General features: G+C 24.4%; 1 protein-coding gene and 2 long non-coding RNA genes across 3 annotated transcripts in view; all 3 read left to right on the top strand.

Moving 5' to 3' along the window:
- Positions 1-5,140: 5,140 nt before the first annotated feature.
- LOC126902689 (uncharacterized) lies at positions 5,141-12,571 on the top strand. The gene is made up of 4 exons (XR_007703303.1): positions 5,141-5,917; positions 9,048-9,269; positions 10,030-10,295; positions 12,336-12,571. It is a non-coding gene; the product is annotated as an uncharacterized LOC126902689 (long non-coding RNA).
- Positions 12,572-13,673: 1,102 nt separating this feature from the next.
- On the top strand, positions 13,674-20,095 carry LOC126902693 (uncharacterized). Its single transcript, XR_007703307.1, has 3 exons — positions 13,674-13,729; positions 15,032-15,918; positions 18,682-20,095. It is a non-coding gene; the product is annotated as an uncharacterized LOC126902693 (long non-coding RNA).
- Positions 20,096-20,358: 263 nt separating this feature from the next.
- LOC126902154 (uncharacterized) overlaps positions 20,359-23,894 on the top strand; it is a 12,201-nt gene continuing 8,665 nt past the window's right edge. The window contains exons 1-4 of the mRNA XM_050679181.1: positions 20,359-20,367; positions 20,779-20,808; positions 21,529-21,559; positions 23,339-23,377. Of these exons, the coding sequence (XP_050535138.1) occupies positions 20,359-20,367; positions 20,779-20,808; positions 21,529-21,559; positions 23,339-23,377 (109 nt within the window). The remainder of the gene's footprint in view (positions 20,368-20,778; positions 20,809-21,528; positions 21,560-23,338; positions 23,378-23,894) is intronic.

Here is a 23,894-nt window from a genome sequence, read left to right as displayed (position 1 = left end):
CAATAAGAGTTTTTTGATTACCATTTTTTTTTCATAAGAACAAAAAGAATAATATTTTTTTTTAACTATTAATTTAATTATACAGGGTGTTCAGTAAGTCAGGAAACCCGTTTCCTGACTTACTGAACACCCTGTATTTTATTTATTTACTTATTAAAAGGAATTAATATAAAAATATGTTGATATTACTCAGGATTTTTTGTATACCACTTTGTTTTATGTTTTATAACAATATTTAATAATAGATGAATAAAATTGCTTAAACATTTTAAATATTTTTATTTGAGGAAGGACGGTGTACTCTAGTTAGTAATGCAGCTATACCTGACAAGCACTATCTCTTGCTTGATACTTCACGATGGGCGGTGTTTTTTATTTTTGTGCGAGACTAGCTTAGTAATTAGAATTCTCTCTCTGAAAACAAATTTACCCTATCCTAAAATATGAAGAATCAAGAAATCTCCTCTTTAGAGGAAGCCGCATTATTAGCCATAAAAATTGAAAAAATAAATGTATTTTTATTTATGGTTATGTGTAGATTTATAGATATATTAGCCAAAAAAATTTTGTCAAAAAAGTAGGAATGTACTGTAAAACATTTAAAAATACTTGAATAATTGTTTCTTGTTGTATGTTCTGGTTTACTGAACGATATAATCAGGATGTCCACCTTTATATTCAATATCGGATTAATTATTTGTACCAAGTATACAATAATATAGAAATCTTATCTTTAGAGAAGCATTGGTGGACATATGTAATTTTTGATAATTTATATTTAAAAAATATTTTAACACCCCTCGGAGGAGGGGTGTATTAAAAGTCAATATACGAAAGGCAATTATATTTCCCCTCCCTTCCTTCCTCTTAATATTCCAACATTTTTGAAGAGCTTTTTTGCCCATCAAACAAATTTATTCTCGTCATTACTTTTGTTCACATATTTGGCTAGCTATTATCTATAATTTAATTTAATAAGCAACAAAACCTACGTATATTCAGTTTAATATTTTATTATTCATGTGATTATCATGAAATAAATTTTTCAAAATAATCATGAGATTTCAAATGGATGATCGTGTTAAGTGAAAGTTTAGGATAAGTGTGGCCGACCCCAAGTAGTTATGATCAAGGCGAGAAAAAAGAAGAAGTCATGAGATTTTAAAATTTTTTTTCCTAAATCGTATTCTAATTAAATTATTATCTAGATTTTTTTATTATAGATAATGGTATTTTATAGAGACGAAAATTAAATAAACTAATTTAAAAATACCTAAATCACATGAAAGATTTTATTAGTGAAATATAATTTTCATTGTGAAGCTAATTAATATTTATTTATTTGAATTACTAGGTATATGATTGAGTTTATAATTGTAACCATTCTTAATCATAATGATTATTATTTTTCAATTATTAAATTGAAAAATAATTGAAAAAAAATGCTCAACCATAGTTTCAAAACAAATACAATCGTTCAAAATTTTATACATTGCCGCTTGTTCTTCTAAAAAATTATCTATAATAAGTTTTTAGAAACCATAATAATAGTACTAAATTTTTATAGGATATGATAAAGTTCATTGTCAAAATAATTGTGGGAGGAGTTATGTAAGTAGAAGTAATATGTTGAAACATATGAGGGAAGAGTGTGGTGTCGAACCTAAGTACGCTTGTGAAATATGCGGAAAACTTTTTAGGCAACGTGGAAACATGAAATTGCACTTGTTATCATGTGCCAATGTACCTCCAAAATTCCAGTGTGACTTATGTTCGAAAGTTTTTCGAAGAAAACAACAACTTGTTTATCATAGAGGAAATATACATAAACTCATATAAAAAAAATGTATCATTTTGGAAATATATTAATAAAATAACCATTGTTACAGAAATTGCTTTTTATTACTAATAAATTACAATTAATTTTCATGCTCTAATAGATTGTATTCTTTAAAAAATTCCTTATTCATGAAATACTTGTAATAAAATAAAACAAAATAAGAATATTATTCACATTTGTTTTATTTTCTGATATTAAAATTGAATTACTGTAATATTGTGTTATTTTTATTTTTTTTGTTAAAAATGATAATATCAACAATTTATTACATAAGTAAATGATAAAAATCACAAAAGAAAAATTGAATTGCAATTAATTGCTTCATTAAATGTTTGTAGTACTTAATTAGTCATTTCAGTTTATACTAAATATAAAATAATATAAATTAATTGATAAGAGAAAGAATCTTATTTCCTCTAAAAATTAAAAACTACGTATAAACAAAAATTACATATTTATTTATTTGTATGACAAATACATACACAACATACATTGACAGGAATATAAGTATGATAAGATAAAATTAGATAAAACGGCGTATTAATGGATTTTTTTACTTTAATCTCAAAAATAAATATATTGAATGTCCATATTATCTCTAAATTATTATCAATAGATTCACGATGATAAATATAATTTATGTAAATAGTTACATAATTATAATAATATTCACTAAACTTCTTTGGTAATAGCTTTTGCTTGATATCAATTTTTACAATTCTATATTAGATGAATTCTTTCTAATTAAAAAAAACTAATTTTACATATTTTCCTATATTTTCAGTTTGTCCTTTTAGTGGAAGATTTATTTGTCCGAATGCATGTGGTCGAAGTTATAAAGAACGTCATAACCTAATGAGGCATTTAAAAAAAGAATGTGGTGTAGCTCCACAACATCGATGCGATCAGTGTTTCAAAGCTTTCAAGCACAAAGCTCACTTGAACAGACATTTATTATCATGTTCTAACATTCCACCAAGTTTCAAATGTAACTTCTGTGATAAAATGTTGAGGTGTAAAGGTTCCCTAAAAAAACATACTTTGTTGGTTCATAAAGTTTTTAACTAAATTGCTAAATAGTTGTAATTTCATTATATTTTGCTATAGTTAAAAAAACTAAATTGTTATTGTAGAAACTTTAGGCAATAGCCAAAGATAATTATATCTGTTTTTTAGTGTAATTAAAAATGTTATTAACAGTTGTACTATTTTAATCTAGTTAAATACATATAACAAATACTGAATTCTTAAATAATAAAAAATTGATACTTGTGACTGATATAGGTAATATATATTTTTCAATATTTTATGAAAGGAAAGTGTTAAAAATTGTTAACTTTTATACTACCACCATTAATTTGATTTGTTATCAAGTGTATAGGTCTAATTTTATATTTAATATGGTTTCTAAATTACTGGTCACTTGTGTAACTATTAAAAATAAACTTTTTTTTCGTTATTCTTAATAAGTTTTTTTAACACAACTAAGTTTTTAATTTAGTGTATAATATTAATACACTTTTAAAGATAACCACGAAATATATGTGTAATATCCATTTATATAATAATGAAAAAAAAAACAGTTATACAACTGGATTACATCATAGTTTACTTATAGAACATTTATTTTCCATTTTCTAATTTTGTATTTACTAATAATTTTATAATTATCATACAAGTCAAAAAACTTTATTTCAGGGACTACTGAAATTGTGAACTACATAAATACAGTACATTTTTTTAATACAGGTGAACAACTTGGTTCAGTAGAAAATGTAAGGAAGAGTGTCGGTATTTTTCTTCTCGTCTTAACACTTTATTTTGTGAATTGTATTTAAAATAAAAAAAAAACTTCATATATATTTATTCAAAATCAATAATATTTCGTTTGTGGTATTTCCACTTATTTAGTTAATTGAATTTCTTTAAAGAATAGATATACTCATGATCATCTAATTTTAAAGACAAACCTGTATATTTATTTTGATTATATATTCATTTTTGTTATACGTATCAAGAATATTATTGTTCGAAATGTTTTTATTAATAAATTTTTCGTAATTTATGTTGTTCTTTATTATTAATTAGTATTTTAGTTAGCCATTTTATCTTCAGGCTATAAAAAAATTACATATTATTATTAAAACCGTAACTTAAATAATTTAACTTATTCATTTTTGTGTAGATTTCAACTCCGTGAGATGGTTATGCACAAATAATTGTGGTCGAAGTTATAAAAACAAAGGTGATCTTCAAAGACATCTAAGAAAAGAATGTGGTGTCCCTAGACAATATCGTTGCATAGATTGTCCTAAAATGTTTAGACATTTATATCATCTTAAAGCACATCAAGTATCAGTGCACCGTAAAATTGTATGAATTTGTAATGTTCAAAACACAAGACAACAAAATCTATTAAATCTTTCATTGTTATATTGATACGACGATATTATTTTATTACTAAAAATAAGGATATAAATGTATAATCTTCATGAAATTTTAACTACTAACATTTATCATAATTACTTATTATGATAATTAGAAAATATTTATAAATTTTGGAATGTACATTAGAATTGTTTTAAGTTTAATTGTTACAATAGGTTGTTCAAAAGAAGTATAAATAAAGAAAGAAATAAAAAATATTAAGTTAAGATCTGCAATTATATGTTTAATTATTGTAATAATTTCATATTTTCATTTCCTAATTATGACACAAAATAATAGTCCACTTACTTAGTATTAACATACTTTAGTACAAAAATATATCAAATATTGACTAAAATACTAAAAAAAATTTTTTGTGGTATATATTATGGTGTAAAGAAATTAAAACTATAGTACTAATGTTTAAATTTAATATTTTTTATTGTTTTATTTAAAAAAACTAACCATGATACTTTTATAACATGAATGAGAAAAAAAGAACTTAAAATTTTCATTTAATTTATCAATTATTTTAACTTCTTTGTATATATTATTTTCTATTCATAAAAATGATTCATGTAGTATTGCTATTTTATGGACATAAAAAAATGAATTTGGTATTTGCTTTTGTAATCATCAAATAAGTTTATGTAAAATGATCTATATTATAATATATTATATAGATTAAATTAATTAATCAATTAAATTTTTAAGTTAATTATTAATATTTAATATGATTTATCTATTATTTTACAAAGTTGCGTAAGACAAATCGATCCATAAGATTAGATCCTTTTACATAACTATCTTTATGATTTACATTATATTTTTTAGGAACTCCTTGGTGTTTTTAATTTTTTTTTTCTGGTTGTACTTCAGTAAATCTTATCAAATTTAACGCTTTTTGAAAAAATTAATTTAAGTGTAACATATATAATGAATCTATTAAACATAATTATACTAAAGTTGACAGCCCTTTCAAAAATATTTTTAATTTGTAATGTCTTCTTCTCTTCTTCTTCCTCGCCTTAATGCCAACTACTTAGGGTCGGCCACCCTTATCCTGAACTTCCACTTGACACGATCTCCCACATCATCTACGCTCACATCACCTGTCCACATATCGCATTTAATAGCATCCCTCCATCTCTTTTTTGGTCTTCCTCTACCTCTTCTTCCTTCAACATTTATTTCTATAACTGTTCTTACAGCTTCTGATTCTTCTTACCTCATAATATGACCAAACCATCTAAGTCTTTTTAATTTTTTATGCCTGTAAATTAAAAATAAAGTCTTACCACCAGTGAATAATAATCATTTTTCAAATATTTTTTTTAGAAATACACCTATTTGAAACATTTTGATTTATATTAGTTGATTTTGTATTATTTGCTAGTAATACTATCTTAACGATTCATTTATAAATCTGCCAAATAAAACACTTTTGTATTTAGTTTACTATAATTTTTATATCTTTTATTAGGTGATGAATTAACAAGATGGACTTGTGGAAACGGATGTGGTAGGCACTATAAGTATAAATCAGATTTAACTCGTCACATGAAAAAAGAATGTGGTGTAGAACCTCAACATAGGTGTTTAATTTGCTTTAAAGCTTTTAAGCGAAACTATCACTTAACAGTTCACATGGTTCGTCATATAAAAAAGATATCACGACTTAATAATGCAGAATGTTATAATTATAGAACTTAACCATTATTTTTTCCTCTTAAGGTTTAAAAAAGTAAAGGTTATTTTTTTTTCATTCAGAAAATTCAAAATTAGAAATATTTTTATCATTTATTACTTAGTCAACTAAAATTATAAAAAAGTATTTAAAAAAAAAAAAAAAATAGGAGAAATATTTGTTTATGTTTATAATATTGTTTTTAAGTTTTATTTGTGAATATTTACTGTTACAATACTGAATATATTTGAGATAATAATAATTCAAGTATACTAGTTTTTTAAATAAATCTATTATTCTTTTATGTGAATTAGTAGCGATAGAAAAAATATGATTCGCTTTTAAATATGTCTAATTCATTAAGTTACAATTAACTAATTTTTTTATATTAACACACATTTATTAGTTTTATTTCTAAAATAACTGTTAAATCAATAAATTTAAAATATTACCTATCTTAATGTATTATAATTTGAATCTGAATTGTAGCATTTGCAATAGTCCTATCTGTTTTAAGTAGTTTGTATGGCTTGTGAATAAACTTTAACAAATCAGAAACATTTATTTTTTTGAGTTAGAATTGGTTTTTTTTTATGTATTGGTCTTAACTAGTTTTCTTTTTAGGACACGTAATTTAGAACAACAAATTTCCTTTGGTATTAAGTGTTTCAATGATGCGACATTAAAAAAACATTTCAAAATAAATTTGTTCTTTTTTACTCACACAATATTTTTTATAGATTATTTGAATAATAAAAAAGTATTTAAAAATATATTTTTTAGAGTTAATCACTTAGAATTTTTTCGATATTTCTATAGTTCACATTAAAAAATTTATGTGATTGTTTTTCTATATTACAAAATCTTTTTAACCAAGATAATTTCATGTATTGTAAATGTGTTATACTACTGTGATCAAAAAGTAAGATGAAATTGTTTATAAAATGAAAATTCTTTATTTATTCTTTCAAATCTATTTCTTCCCCTTCAAATTAATCCCCACCAGATAAAATGCATTTTGCCAATGCTTTTTCCAGTCCTCGAAACAATCGAAATAGTCCTTTTCCGATATAGCCTTCAAGACCTTCTTCGATTAAATTATCTCTTCAATCGTATAAAAACGATGTCCCCGTTGCACCTTTTTTAATTTACTGAATAGCTAAAAGTCGCAACGAACCAAATCAGGCGAAACGGTGGTTGCGGAACGATATGAGTCGAGTTTTTGGCAAAAAAGTCGCCAGAACCAATGCAGTATGAGATGGCGCATTATCGTGATGAAGGAACCAAGATTTGTTCACCTATAATTCCGGCCATTTCAAACGAATAGCTTCACGCAAACGACGTATAAAACTCAAATAATACACTTTGTTGACAGTTTGGCCCGGTAGTACGAATTCATAGTACATAATCAAAGAAAACTGTCAACATGACCTTGATTTTCGATTGACTTTGCCATGGTCTTTTCGGTCTTGCTTCACCTTTTGCACGATATTCGCTAGATTGGTCGGTAGTTTCAGGGTCGTATACTTAAATCAAAGTTTCGTCTCCAGTAATGATGCATTTCAAGTGGCCCTGATAGTCAGACAATAAAGTTTCACACACACACGCGACGCTTTTTTCCAAAAGATTGAGTGATTTTGGCATCAATCGAGACTTGACGCATTTGAAACACAAAATATCCTTCAAAATGGTTTGAGCTGAGCCAAATGATATGCCAACACTATCAGCGAAGTTCCTAATTGTCAATAGACGACTTTCAAGCACCAAAGTTTTTATTTCTTGGACGTTGCGTTCGTCAGTAGACGTTGATGGCCGTCCAGAGCGCGGTTCGTCTTCAACGCGTTCGAGGACCTCTTTGAACTCGTTGTACCACTTATAAATGTTTTTTTTGTGTCATAGTTTGATCACCAAAGGCAACATTTTGAACGTGTCGGCACAAGAATATTCGTTCCGCAAACAAAATTTGATGCAAGTTTTTTGCTCAACAAAAACACCCATTATAAAAATCGAAAAATTCACTTTTGGATGTTTAAAAAAACGCATATAACTTGGAGGTTATTAAAACTTTTGACAAAAGACACTTGGCACATGTCAACATTGGTAGTCCTAAGAAAAAAATTTACCTGCCTTCATAATGCCTGGGAGTTTTAAATGACTATTTCACCTTACTTTTTGATCACAGTAGTATTATACTTATAATAGAATTGATTTTTTTTTTTTTTTTTTGAAGTTACTTTCATTACTGAGATATTTTTCTATGTTATTAAAATACTGTTATACTAAAATTAAATAAATATAAATATAAACATTTTGTTGATTTTTTTTTTATATATATAAAAAAATATTCAATATTTTTTTAACTTGCTTTTTTTATACGACTATTATAGATCAAATGTTTACTCTTATAGATAACTTAAAAATGATATTACCTTCGTATTCAATTATATGCATATATTTAACAATGAATTAAAAATATCTGTTTTCATAAACATCTAAAATATAATAGTAGAAAAGAATTAGAAATAAAAAATAAAAAAATAATTAGATTAAAAGTAATTTTGTAAATTTAGTTAAAATTTCATTAAAAATCCTTTTTTAAAAACTCATTTTTTATTATTATTTTTTTATCTTAACAAAAATTATATTTTCCCAGGTATTAAGATGTTATGATTTTTCAATAATTAAGGTAGAAATTTAATTATTGGTTATAATATTCCAATAGTTTGTTCATTAAGCATATTATAGGTATTTTCGTTATTATTTTATTAATAATCCAAATTTTCCTTTATCTATAGCGTTTTACTTGTATGCATATTGTGTTATACATAATATATGAATTATCTATTTAACCTGCCTGTTCATTATTTGTGTCTGATTTTTGATTGGGCGTATAGCATTTTAAAACTTACACAAAAGAATTTTTTAAATTGTTATTAATTGCCGGAATCCAGTTATTATAAGTACTAACATAAAATTTGTCGTTTTTGATACTTACATAATTGTCACAAGAGTACCTCACTAACCAATGCTGGTAAATTAATGACGACTGCTGTGAAACAGAAGATATCGTTTTCCATGTTTTTTGTCCTACAGGTTTTTTTGATGGCCATGGGACAAAAAGTTTACTTAAGTTGCCGTGCCCAAACAATTGTGGAAGATCATACAACCATCGTGGAACACTACGCCGACACTTAAAGTATGAGTGTGGAGTTCCGCCGCAATTCAAATGTGAATACTGCCCAAGAACATTTGCACAAAAAGTAAACTTGAACAAACATCAGCTTGCAGTACATAAGAACATATTAGACGCCATGAGTATGTGCTTGGTGGAATTATGTGATAAATGAGCCTAAAATATAAACGAAACAATTTGATTTTATAGTAAAAAAAATTTAAAACGTTGCCAAAAATAAAAATAGTTCGTAATATTTTTATTGTTATGTTTTTGAGTTCAAATATTTATACTAGTGTTGAAATACTAACTTAATTAATAATTAACTGATTTTGTTACATATATTTGTTGTGATTAATTGAATATACTTATATTTATATAAATATTAAATATTGAAATAATATTATTTATGTTATTTTATTAAATATTATTACTTACAATATTTGTGTGTATGATTCACAGATTAATCAGTTATAATAAAGTTCTAAATTTCGTATATTTTAACAAAAATTATAATAAGTAATAAAATTATCTCTTTCTGATCAAAATAAGATTATATCAAACATATAATAATTAATACAGCAAATTAATTTAAAATTGTCTTCAATATTTTTATATTTTTAAATAACTGCAAATGATTACAAATATAGTTTGTCTTAATTATGTGAAATTTTTTTTTTTTGCATCAAATAAGTTTATTTATTCATTTTCAATTAAAAAAGATATTAAGAAATCATTTTGCAACAATTTAATTTCAAATTATATAAATAAAATTTATATTTATGAATTTATATGCTATATTATTATTTTATATTAGAAAAAAACACATTATAATATTTTATGTATCAAACTTTAACCTAATTCTTACAAAAATTAATGATGGTATAAATTTTTTTTTTTCAGAACTACAAATATCTTCTTGAGATATTAGAAAGTGACACAATTGATTACCAAGACTACTTGTATAATTAAATTTTATGAGAATCTTGACGATAGTTATAATTTTAACAAATATCCTGGATTGGACAAAAGTGCTTTTTTTAAAAGTTAACCTCATGACAATAATAAAGTATTAATAATCTTCTTCTTCTTCTTCCTCGTCTTAATGCCAACTACTTGGGGTCGGCCACCTATTAGCACTATATCGTCAGCAAATAACATGCACTAAGGTACCTCTCCTTGTATTTCTCTAGTAATTTCATCTATCACTATAGAAAATAAGTAAGGGCTTAAACAGAACCCTGATACACTCCTATTCTTCCCGAAAACCTTCTGTTACTCCTCCCACACTTTTTACCCTAGTACAAGTGCCATCATACATATCCTCTATTATGTTAATATACCTTTTCGGGACTCCTTTTTTTATTAATGCCCACTTTAGAACCTCTCTCGGTACTCTACCATACGCTTTCTCCAAATTTATAAATACCATACAAAGCTTTTTCTATTTTTCCCTAAACTTTTCTATTAGTTGCCTCACACAAAATGGCTCCATTGTTGACTTACCAGGCATAAATCCAAACTGGTTTTTAGATACCGATATCTCACTAATTAAATCTACCAGTCTCTCACTCCACGAGATATCCTCTAACGTCTGTTTTGGATACTCCTCATTCAGTAATTTTTCAAAATACTTTTTCCACCTTTTTTTCACATCATCATCACCACACCACCCGGTTTCCTTTTTTCTTGGCATTCTACTCTTACTCTCATCAACAATCTCCTTTGCAATATTCTTAAAACAACTAGCAAATCTATTCCACACATCATTTATGTCTCCTTCGACATTCCATACTGTCCTTTCTTTTACTGTCTTGACAAACTCTTTTTCATTTTCCCCTTTCAATTTCCACCAACAGATTTTCGATTTTTCTCCCGTGTTCCTTCTGTTTTTGTATATTCTTTTCCCGGTACACCAAAAATTCCTTATGATCTCTTGTGCCTGCAACCAGGGCACTTTCACGTTGTGACGGTTGGCAACAGAGTCATCTGGCAAAGTCCCTGGGTTAACGGTGGTGTGTTGTCATGGCAGGTACAAGTGATAAATACTTTACGATGCAGGGAACCGGAAACCCAGTATCGGCGTCTGATCAGGGGTGAGAAAGCAGGCCTTTTCTAGTGAGAAACTCGCCACAAACGTAACAAAATGAATCAGGACTTTTATTACAAAGATGGGAATTGCTTCTTGTAATAGTATACTCTTTTAGCTAAGTTTCCCACTACTGAAGAGTTGCAGTCGCTTGATGACGACGCCTGCAGGCCTACATTCTCTGCTTTGTCAAGTCATTAACAATCGTATTTAATAGATTTTTTCTCATATTTATAACTGTAATTTTCCCAATTTATTTAAAATTTTAAAACGTTAATGGGTCAATACAACTTCAGATTCAAATTCAGCGGAACAAAATACATAAAAACCATATTCAATCTGAATCCAAAAAATTTTTTTATCTTTTTCAATTTTTCATGATTTATTGCAATTTTTCGGTTTTTTCGTTATTTTTTCAAATTTTGACAACTCAACGTGCTAATTAACGTTTAAATTCAGATTCAGTAAATTGACATACATAAAAATCATACCTGATCCGGGTCCATAAAAATTTTTCATCGCTTAGATTGCAGTTTTACGCAAATTTTTGCCTCCTTGGATTTTTTGCATTTTATTCAAATCTGGGGGATGACCGGGCCAAACGGACTTCAAATTCGGATTCAGTGGGTCGAAATACATGTCCGTAGTTGGTCTGGTCAAAAGTGCGGACAACTTTTTTTTGTGTGTGTGGCGGTGTTATTTACTTCTATCAGTTGATGTTCCAACATTCCAAGTATCTATTCTTACTTTGTATCTATCTTTCTCTCCTCTAAACGAGTCCACCCTAGAGTTAATTGGTAATGTCCCTACACCATTGATACTACAAGCGTTGGGTAGACCTGAACACATGATTGGTGAAACAGCTACCACACAAGTTTAAATTTTTGTAACCAAAATTATCAATATTTGCTTTAATAGAATAAAAATTTTATATTACCTTTAGAATTTACCAAAACAAATCAATACACTTTGAAAATTCGCTTATGCTTTGATGTCATTTTTTTTTTTTTTTTTGTGTGTGTGAAGCTTACGCACATTTAGGATATATTGTCATTGTAGTAACAAAAATTAACTTTTATTTATTTACAATTAAACATTAACTAGCATTTATTCTTTTTAGCAATTTTAAACAAAATAGAAAATATTGCTACTGAGGACCCAGTTCTGTGCCCAAACGATTGTGGTCATAAGTATAAAGGCAAGTGGCGAAAGTATAACCTAAAAAATCATCTAATGTATGAATGTGGTGTGCCAAGACAGTTCCAGTGCTACATATGTAGAAAAAGTTTTGCTCAGAAAGTTGGTCTCAAAATGCACGTTCTTAAAATTCATAAAATTATCTACTCTGAATAAGTGTTCATATAAAAATGATAAAATATTTTAAGTTCAAAGGATAATTATTACACACAATGAGTAGATTGATTGACCTAATTATTCATTATTTTTATTTCATCCAATATATGTGTAGCATTATTCAAATATTATAATACTTCTGTAACATATTCTAATGAAATAATAATTATAATTCAATTATAAACAAAAATATTTATTTTATTTAATGCATATATTTAACGCGGAAATTCATAAATTTATTTTATACTTTGTTTCATAGAATATTGAAGTTTAATAAATTGTGATAATTATAAAAATATGTAAGAAATATATTTATAAATATCATATTTTTTTTTATTGTAATTTTGTTTTAGTTAAGTATGTACAAATTGTTGTTGTTGTGAACCAAGTAAATGTAGTGTTTTATAAAATACTAAAAAGTATATTTATTTTAATCATAATATAATGATTAATTTTTCGATCAGGTAATCAGTTAATACTGATGATCTTCAAGCAAGAAAGATTTTTCACTACCTCCTTAATGTTAATCCATTTTAATTCATTGTTAATATATTTATGTTATCTAGTATATGATATTCATTTACCAGAGGATAAAAAATGTTCAATAGATGACATATTGTGTCTTAATTTTACTATGTCCTTTAAAAACTTATAAACCTAATATTAGATGTTATGCTAATGAAGATCCGAATAGTTTAATATAATAATATCTGAAAAATACTTTTTATATTTATTTTCATCTAAATAATTATTTTGAATATAAAATATCACTAGGTTTTTAGACAAATTAAATAAACATAAATAGAACACTAAATTCTATTTTTTTTTTTTTTCTTGAAAATTGATAAGTCACTACATTTTTTAATGTTATTATTGACACGTCAAGAAAAGGGTATTATTTGTCACCCACTAGATGATGACTAATAGACTTTGAAAAGATTTATTTTTAGCACTTAAAAAATATTGACAAGCTATAATACCATCTTTAATTTCATTTCCATTCAAATTCAAATTATTTAAATTAACACATTTTATTAATTTTGCATTTAATATAACATTATTCAATTTTAAAGTTTATATTATCTTAACTTAATTAATTTTTAATCTGATATTATCAGATTAATAGAAAATAATCTCAAAAATACTATTAATTCTATAAAAGTAAGTACTTTAGTAGTTTAATATTTTCAATTAAATTTTTAAAAACCATTTTTTATGTATGATGCAACTGTATTATATAGTCTTTATTTTTTTATGCGTAAAATTCGATTAAATAATGCTCTTCATAATTTACTAAAATTAATTGGAATCGATCCTGTATAATAATCGATTATCTCCATACTTTTTTAATATTCTGATAATAATTTGACGTCCATTTTGGTTTTCATTAGGCATATTTATTTTGTATCCATTTTGTATTTTAGTATCCATTAAATAACTTTATAATAGAGAAAATACGGATTCTACAGGAACTTTCAATGTAAAAATAACTATTATTAAATGTTAATATCTTTTAGATTTTGGTAATTTTTATTTGTAATTCAATATTATATTACAATCCAATTTAGAATAATATAGTGCTAGAAAATAAATTATATTATTTGTTAATATTTTAATTTCAATTGATATAGGTAAATAGATCATTAAAATTACTAATAATATATACAGAGTGATTGGCTAACTATGCCTCACATAATATCTTTAAAAATACAATTGTTATAAACAATTTTTTCTTTTTAATCATTATGGATCTTTGATAAGCTGATTCATAAGAAAAATTAAATTTCTATCATCATCCCTTACATAGAACTTGTATCAACTTCAGATTTCCAAATTCCAACCCTATTTTTTTTTACTCCATTATATTTAGTTTAATAAAAAAAAAATATTTTATTTTATTTTATATTAAGCGCTTCATGGCTCTCTTAAGTTTGAAGTTTAATATGAAAATATCATAACAGATTGGAACGTTAAAGATCGTAAATCGATAAGCGCTACCTGTTTTAAGTAATAGACTACCTGCGTTATCAATGTAAATCGGTAGCTCTTATTGCAACATAAAATAATAATGTGATCGTGTTGGAAAAACTACTGCATTTTTTCTTCAAATATCGTAAATTTTAAAGTAGCGTATCTTATTTAAAATTCATAATTTTTTATTTTTATTTTTTTTTTTAACGAACAAAAATAATATGGGGTTGCCATTTAAAAATCTGAAATAAAAACAAGTTTTAAGTATAAGGGATTATGATAGAAATTTAAGTTTTTTAAAATTAAATTAACAGCTCATCAATGATCCATTATGATAAAAAAAAAATTTGTATTTAACACTTATATTTTTAAAAATATTATGGAAGACATAGTTAGCAAATCACCCTGCATATATATTTTTTAATTATGCTTTTATTCCTATAAATAATATTACTTCCTAGTTAATTACATCTGATAATTTTACTTTTTCAGGAGATGTTGTGCGTTACCAGTGGAAAAATAATTGGAATATTGGATTACCATGTATTTTAAACAGCAAGAAGTTATGCAGTAGTTTTGATAAATCTGGACTAAAATGTAGTGTGACTCATGAGTTTCGTATGAAAGAACTTGATAGAAAGCTTAGACAAATTATGAAGCAAAATAGCATCGTTACTTTAAAAAATATTTGTTAGTTAATACTAAGTAAAATATTAGAATTAGCCCATATGTTTCAATCAAATAAATCTCATGAAGATTTTGGATAAATTTTGTAAAAAAAAGGCTCAAAAGTGTAAGCTCTAAAATCAAGAGTTATGGTAGAATATTGACTTTTTAATTTTTTTTAACTGTTGACATAATTAGTTATTATGTCGAATAAGACAAATAAAATAAATGGTATGTTAACACGTAACCATCATCATGAACCTTTCACTTGGTCCTAAAATTTACACTATTTATTACTGAAAACATAATTAAAATTTTACTAATTAAACTAGTAATAACATTAAGTATATGTAGCACTCTCCATATCCAGTTTTAATAATAATAACTATTATAATAAGAAGAGTATAAACACATTTTTTAATATAAGATAATTAATACTACATTAATTATGTAGTAATCCAAATTAATATAAAAAAAATTTTAACAAGAACAATTTTAAGGAAATGGTTATTGAAGCATTTAGATGAACCCTGCTGCGTTATCTTTTGTTTTTTTATTGTAATGTTTGTAATTGCTTCAAGACTTGTAGATTGATTTGTTGTTTTTTTTTTTTAGTGTCTGTTAAGCTACCACTTCAAAAATTATAGATTGATGTATTAGACCTTTTGTACTGGTTTCTGATGTTTGATTATCAACTATCTAAGGACTCACAGGTTGATTTATAGTGTAAATACTTCTTCTTTAAGACTATCCAAGTTAGATTTATTGTCAAATTTTTTTGATATCTTGAACATGTAAAATTTTAGATTTTTTATCATTACTATCTGTCAGATTTATTCCGAAACAAATAAATCCAACTGAATTTTGTATATTATATGAACCATTGTATTTAACAGTTAGTTTATTGTCTGTTAATTTTTACCAATTGTACCACACTAAATGTCTTGGCTAAAAGTCAAACATCTTTGTTGAACGTACCTTTTTTGTTTATTTTATAGCATTTTGAGATTTTTAGCTGCAATTTTGCGCTATCATCTACTTCAAAGATTTTTTGTAGACTTGATAATTAAAAAATAACAGTTCTATAGTTAATCATTAGATGAAATCCTTGACTGATAACCATGAAGTAAATAAAATGGTAAAAAATTAGCTGAACTTTGTTGTGTTATATTAATGGTTAAAATGGTATTAGGTATTTTAATATCTCAAAATCAATGTTATATAATGCAAAATTCGTTATAACAGCTATGATTGTAGCGTTAGATTGTTCAACAATACCGTTTGATTAGGAAGTGTAAGAAAGTGTGGTTTCATTTTTAATATCATACTTGGCAAATATTTGTTGGATTTTTTGTCATGAAAACGATGCTATATTATGGTTGATGTGTGAAATGAAGTACCATACTTTAAAATTATATCTTTTTCTAGACAATTGATACATATGATGATGTTGACTGAATAATTCTTACTATAACTATAATTATAGCATGATTTATGTGAACTAGAATTTATTGCTCGTGTTTGTGATAAGATTAATTTATAAGAAGAGACGACTTTTAATGGTATTTCAGAAATTAGTATTTTACACATATTTTAATAAGATAAAATTGTTCTTCGATTGACAATTGAAAAGTAGTACATTTAATTCTGTATATTTTTACATTTTACTCCACCGCCATCTTTATCGTATGTAGTTGAAAGTTATCTTTTTGTCAAAATGGTCAGTGACCATGTTATAATTTTAGAATATCTATTTTACATGGATGAGGAATAACAATGTAGTATTGTAATTTTATAAGATTAAAAAAATTATCAGGAATATTATGTCTTTTTAATTCTTAGTGAACAATATATTTTTGTCAACCGAGAATTAATCATGTTTATTTTGAAATTGTTACTGAACGCACTCAAAAACTATATTATTACCAACAACCTCAATACCAATGCATATTATGTGATATTTTTTTCAGTGTATAATTTGAAAAATTTACTTTTAATGATGCACAATTTAAATTTCAAACAGTTAAAAAAAATAAAATTTACCACAACGCTATGTAGGCACTTAAAAATATTTGTTAAATCGTAATAACTTTTTTTATATTTTAAACAATTATCATAAGTTTTTGTCAGATACACGATTAAAATAAATAAAGAACTATGGTTATGCGTTTATGTAAACGCATAACCATAGTTCTGAACCTTACAATGTTATTTAAGAATATAATACAAAACACATTTATTAACTTAATCTTCAAGTATTACTATAATTAATATTGTATATTATTCGTAAATCACTATCCTAGATACGAATATTAGTAAAATTGTTAATTATTAGAAAGTTTTAGAAAAGTGTATGATTGTTAAATTTTTTTTTGTAAACACATCACGATTTTCTTTTATGTTATTTTTTTATATATGTTACTAAATTTTTTATAAGTAAAGTGTATTGTGATATCATTAATTATTAAATGTGACAAATATAAATCATTTCGTAGCGGACTAAATTAAATACTACAATATGTTCGTTTACATATCTATAATATTATTATTTCTTATCAATGGGTGACAATTGCTAATACTACGAATTCAATCATTTATAATCTTTCAAAGTACTAAGACTTCTTTAATACATTTTTGCAAATGTCCTTTAACTTTATCGCTGTTATAAATAATCGCTTTATAAAATAAAGATTGATAAGAAAATTTTAATAAAAGTACATGATTTGAAGTTGATAATTTTTTAGCAAATATTTTTTAAATATTTAATCAAAAAATTGAATTCTGATGTGTACCATCTAAATTTCTCGAAGATTCAATCAAATGAAAAGTATTATCATTATTTTTAATTTTTTCAAGTTTTTGTGCTACATTAACTGAGCTTGAGAAGTTGTTCAACTAGTCAATTCCAAGATTAACTCAACTTATTTTTTAATGTTTTTAGATTACAAAATAATAAATAAAAGGAGTTAACTTTAATTTATTTAATTTTAAATGTAGAATTATAGCGTGATTGTTATTTTACACAATAACCTTGTAATAATTTAAACATATGACTATTTTCCTTCTCATAAATTTTTTAAGTAAACCAATTCGAAAGTATATTATATATTAGAAACATGCATATAAACAGTGTAAATTATTAATTATACTACCCTTCATTTTTTGTAAAAGAATCATATTTACTTATAAAGTTTAATTTTATACTTAATAAATTCCACTGTTAAATTCTCTTTAATATTGAATCTGCTATGTCACTGTATAATTTTAATACATCTTTTACAGTCCGGCAATTACGCCACCGATAAAAATATTTTTTCAATAAGACATTATTGATAAACAATTTTATGTAGATAATGTGCTATTTGTTTATATGTGTCAAATGTATTGTCATTAAATGTTCATTTGTTTTTTGTTTCTTAAAATTATATTTTAGATTGCCAATACTAATTTTATCATTTGTATTGTAACTATTTCAGAAATACTTGCGAAAATGTTATTAAGCCCTCCAACTGTTTTTATGTGTCCATGTAATTGTGGTCGCAGTTATAGTTTTCAACACCAACTACAAGCTCATAATGACTTTGGATGTCCTAAACAATTTTGGAAACTACGCATTTGTAAAGTTTGCTGGAAGTCTTGTAAACCAACTTCATCATTAAGAGCTCACATGATATTGGCTCATAATGTAATTACTGAATAAGAAACTGCTTTACCATTAAATTTAAAATTACCATTTTTATATTATGTAGGTTATTTGTGATAAATAATAATTACTAGTATAAGTTAAACTAGGTGACTCATAGTGATAATTACTATTTGTTTTTAATTTTTTTTTTTTGAATATGTTCATTATCATTTATTTAATAGATTTTTAAATACATTACCTATAAGGCTATAGAGATGTTCAAAAATATATTGTCTAGTCTACCCAAAGGGTGTCCAACTTTATTTGTATAATTTTGCAATACTCTTAATTATTATAAATAAAAAATATGTTATCAATGATTTTGCATATTGTTAAACACTATTAACATGATTATTTTTACATTATAATTCCAAAATTATAATTTATGCCAACAGAATTGTTATTATTTTTACATATCTGAAGAAAATAATTAAGCTAAAAAAGAATTAATTAAAATCATTTCTTTAAATAATCATTAGCTGTACAAAAGTATTCTTGTAATGTATGCTTATATGTTGAACATATAAGCTTTTAAATTTAATCACCACACTTAATAAATATTTAGTGTTATATTCATTTGTTAAATGTTTAGGGAGATCCCTTAAATTATTTAATTAGATTTAGATTTATAAGATAATGTATTAATGTAAATTCAAATACAATATCATTGAAATACCCAGTGTATAATATCAAGTTTATTATGCATTTAATCAACACAGGTAGTTGAGTCTAGGACAACTAGAACTCTTTACTTTTAATCATGAAAGCTGTTTTAATAAAGCCTGTATAATATCAAATCCACTATACAATGATTTGGTTAGGTTTGTAGTTTTTAAAATATTGCATACATGAAATACTTAGTAATACGAATAAAACATTTTTCCTGTTAATGTAATCCTTAGTTGTAATACAAACTTCAAGACATCATTTGCATTTTTAATATTTATTCTATCATAATTTACAACATATAAGAAAATGGAATTAAGTTTGACGAACTACTTATGATTTATCTTTATATTAATTAGTAAATCTAGCGACGATTACTATACGTATAAAAAATTAAGCAAAATATTCGAAGTGGATAAAAATGTTGTGATTTAACATCGACTATGAATTATTATTGGTAAACAGTAATGATAAAAGTAAATTGTAATAAATACAATATATTCATTTATAAATATATTACTACTTTATATTGTTAGAGAAAGTAATTTAAAAAAATAAACACATAAATATATATATATATATAAATATATATATATATATTTATCAAAAATTAAATTTATTAATTTTTCTTCGAAATATGCTTAAATGTACAATATTTTTAAAACAAATCTATTAATCTAAAACAGTTGTTATCGATTAAGTATATATTTAGACACACTAAATTTTATTGTAAAAAAAAAAATCGTAGAAATTTCTTACTAATGTCGAAATGCATATATTTAGTAATATTTGGGAAATAATTATGACTCCCGTAGTCTATATGAGTACGTTTTTATGTAGCTATACAGCAACTATTTAGTATAATAATTCTTTATATGCTATATCTAATATATTTATTTATTTAATAAGTGAAATAATCTGGGTACAAAAAATATTCCATCATTATTACTATTATTGTTGATTAATACGTGTTGTTTTCACTAGAGAAGTAACTATTTATAATCTCTTTGGAGTAGTATCATTATTTTGCATTTAGGCGATCCGTTGTTATCATATTTTTTGAGTTTTTTGTCAACATTATTTTTTTATAAATTGTATAGTCCAGTTAGAATCCAGTTAGAAATTATTGACTATTTTAGTTAAATTTAAATGCTTTTATTATTTTGAAAAAATTAAATGAGAGTTAAGCAATATTTTATAAACATTTTTTGACAGTGATTAGTTTGTGAGCGTCGTTTACGATTATACTGATGTAAATACTATGTGTAATTATTTAAAAAGTTGCGTTTTTTTTATGAATCGTTTCATTGGATTTTTAATTATATCTTTAATATTCTGCGTGAAAGTGATTCATTTTAATTGTTATAATTTATTGTTGAAATTAAATCTATTTTATATAATTAATCTAAGACTTCTCAATGAAGTTTAAGTTTTCCCTCTATTTTGTTTATTGGTTCCAGTATATAACAAAATTGTTATTACAATTATTTTGATTGTTTAAGTTATACTAAAAGTTATCAAAATTTTAAGTATTTTTCACTGGTGGTGTTACCCTAGTTCATTAGTTACAAAACAAAAATAAATAATTTTTTATTAATGATACATGTTAATTTAACTTATTGTATGTTAAATTCTAAGATAGTTAATTTTATTCATTTTAAATGGTTTTCTAGAACATTTTTATGGTATAGTTGTAGGTTTAAAAAAAAACAGTAACTGTATATTTATGGATATTTAAGTTTAGATTTGGTAACACATTTACAAGTTATTTTTGAAAACTGAAAATAATTGTTAAATTGTATTAATTGGGCACAAGTTATATTGTATAAATATCATTTCATAAATTTTTGATAACTTAAAATTTATTTGTCTGAAAAGTCTTAGATAAAAGTTAAACAATCTTAAATTATTTAAAAATTAGTTTATTCTATTTTATTAGTGTTTTTAATGCAAGATTAATTTTTTCTAAAAGTGGCCAATACTAATAAACTATTTAAAAACTGGTAAGATTGATAATATGTTTTTTAAAATAATTAATTAATAATATATGTTTAATATCTACATAAAAACTCAATTAAATTTAACACCTTTTTATTTTATATAATCATAATTTTATTAAACGTTTAAAGAGATAAGTGATTTTAGACCAGAGTCAGTAATATATTTCTTATTTTTATGTACTTTTAATGTACTAATATAAATAGTAAAAAATGTCAACTTAATTTGAGTAAATATTACACCTTATGATCTTCGTTTTATCAGAATCTCCATTTCTTAGTTTAATATATATTTTTAAGTATTAAAAGAAAAGCAAAATGTTTTATTTAAAAAATCACTTAAAAGTTAAACATTATGTATGAATGAATGAAGTTCAAAGAAAGACATATAAATACCATTTAATAGAACTGTTTGGGAGATAAACTTATGCAAAATTTTAAATGTTATGGACAGAGGATTGAAGAGATATGAGCAAAATAAGCTAGCAAAGAGAAATGTTAAAAATATATTATGATTTCTTTGAGATATTAATCATTGAATGTTACTGAAATGAAATCATAATTAGTTTTAATGTTTTTGAAGAATATATACTCAATACAGTTATTTAAACTATAGATGAATTTGACATTGTAACAAGAATTGGGCTTAGGCTATTAATTTAAATAATTATAAACACTAGAAATTTATAAAAACCCCATGTATAAAATAAAAATAATTTTTTAGAAGGATGAAAACAAGATATAGTTCTCTTAAAATATTTTTCCGTCCTATGTCTATAGTACAGTTTGATTATAAAAAAATACATGTCCCTATATTAACTTTAATCACCTATATCTTCAAAACTCTTAAACCAAAATTACCTAAATTTTAACTATATGTCTCATCTTGAAATTCCATTTATCTATTTATTATATTTATTTGTTAGTATCCATAAATCTAAAAAAACATCAGTGGTTCTTGGATATTTTTTATTTAATCAATATATACAGGTGATTGGTTTATCATATACCACCCAATTAATTGCAAAATAAATACAATATTGGAAAAAAAATTTTTTATTTCTTTCAATTACATATATTTTTTTAACCTTATAACTTAATAGAGTGTCAACTTTGATTTTTCAAATAGCTACATACATATTTAACTAATTTATAAAATAAAAAATTATCTAATTAAGAAAATGATGGGTTAATAACAACTTTTCGACCAGTATTTCAGATGTTATGAACAATTATAATAATGACTGTAGGAGAGGAGTAAGTGTTGCTATTTTAATCACTAATCATTTCCTGACTGTACCTTGTATCATGGCTTCGCCCGCCTATGTATAGAAATGAGAATAACTTCTAAAGTACTGGTTCAAAAATTATTATCAACCAGTCATATTCGTAATTAAATTATTTTCTATTTTATAAGCTAGTTAAATATGTATGTTACCATTTAAAAAATTAAAGTTGACACTCCTTTAAGTTATAAGATATGATAATAGAAAGCTGATAGATCAAGAAATATATGTAACTAATAGAAATCAACAATTTTTTTTCGGTTTATGATAATCCGATCACCTTGTATATTATATTAGCCAGGATTCATCTCTGATTCCTTAACATGTGACAGTAGCATGTTAAGTTCGAAGTGTAAAACTGTTCATCATATAAATATGTATAATTTTATTTTTCTAAATAAGTATAATTTATCTAAGGTTTACTATTGCTGTTATGTGCTATATTTTTAATATTTACGGTATTTAATTTTCTAATTTATTTCTTTTATATTTATTTCAGGGATCTTAATATATAATAAATTCAAATCTCAAATTCCAGGTAAGTACACAAATATAAGTTTTTTTCTTATACAAAAATTGTGATAAATATTTGTCATCAAATTAATTGATGATTTTTAAAAAATATTAAGGATAACATTTAAATTATTATTTTAAAAACTATATTATTATAATTTGGTAGTTATTCTGTTATTTTAGAATGAATAAAATGATTTAAAATAATACAAATTTATCACATTAATTATACAATATCTAATTTTTACAATGACAGTAAAATTTAAATAATTATTATCTTGTTTAACATTGAATTATTAAGAATAATTGTTATTCAACATAAATGTTATTGATCAATGCAGTTCAAAACGGCTAAAAGAATTACTTCTTATTGATATATTTTAAATTTGTTATTATGTCAATAGCCTTATTGAAAATTTAGATAATAATATTTTCTATAATATTAGAATAATACAAATTACATTTTAGCTTCGATGAAAAGATGAGAAGGTATTGGTTTTACTATGATGTGTTTTTTTTTTTTTTTTTTTTTTTTTTTTTTT

The sequence above is a fragment of the Daktulosphaira vitifoliae genome, unplaced genomic scaffold, assembly GCF_025091365.1.
Source record: "Daktulosphaira vitifoliae isolate Bord-2020 unplaced genomic scaffold, ASM2509136v1 Scaffold_3, whole genome shotgun sequence".
NCBI lineage: Eukaryota > Metazoa > Arthropoda > Insecta > Hemiptera > Phylloxeridae > Daktulosphaira > Daktulosphaira vitifoliae.
The sequence above is the reverse complement of the archived record's forward strand: the minus strand, read 5'-3'. Positions and strand labels throughout refer to the sequence as shown.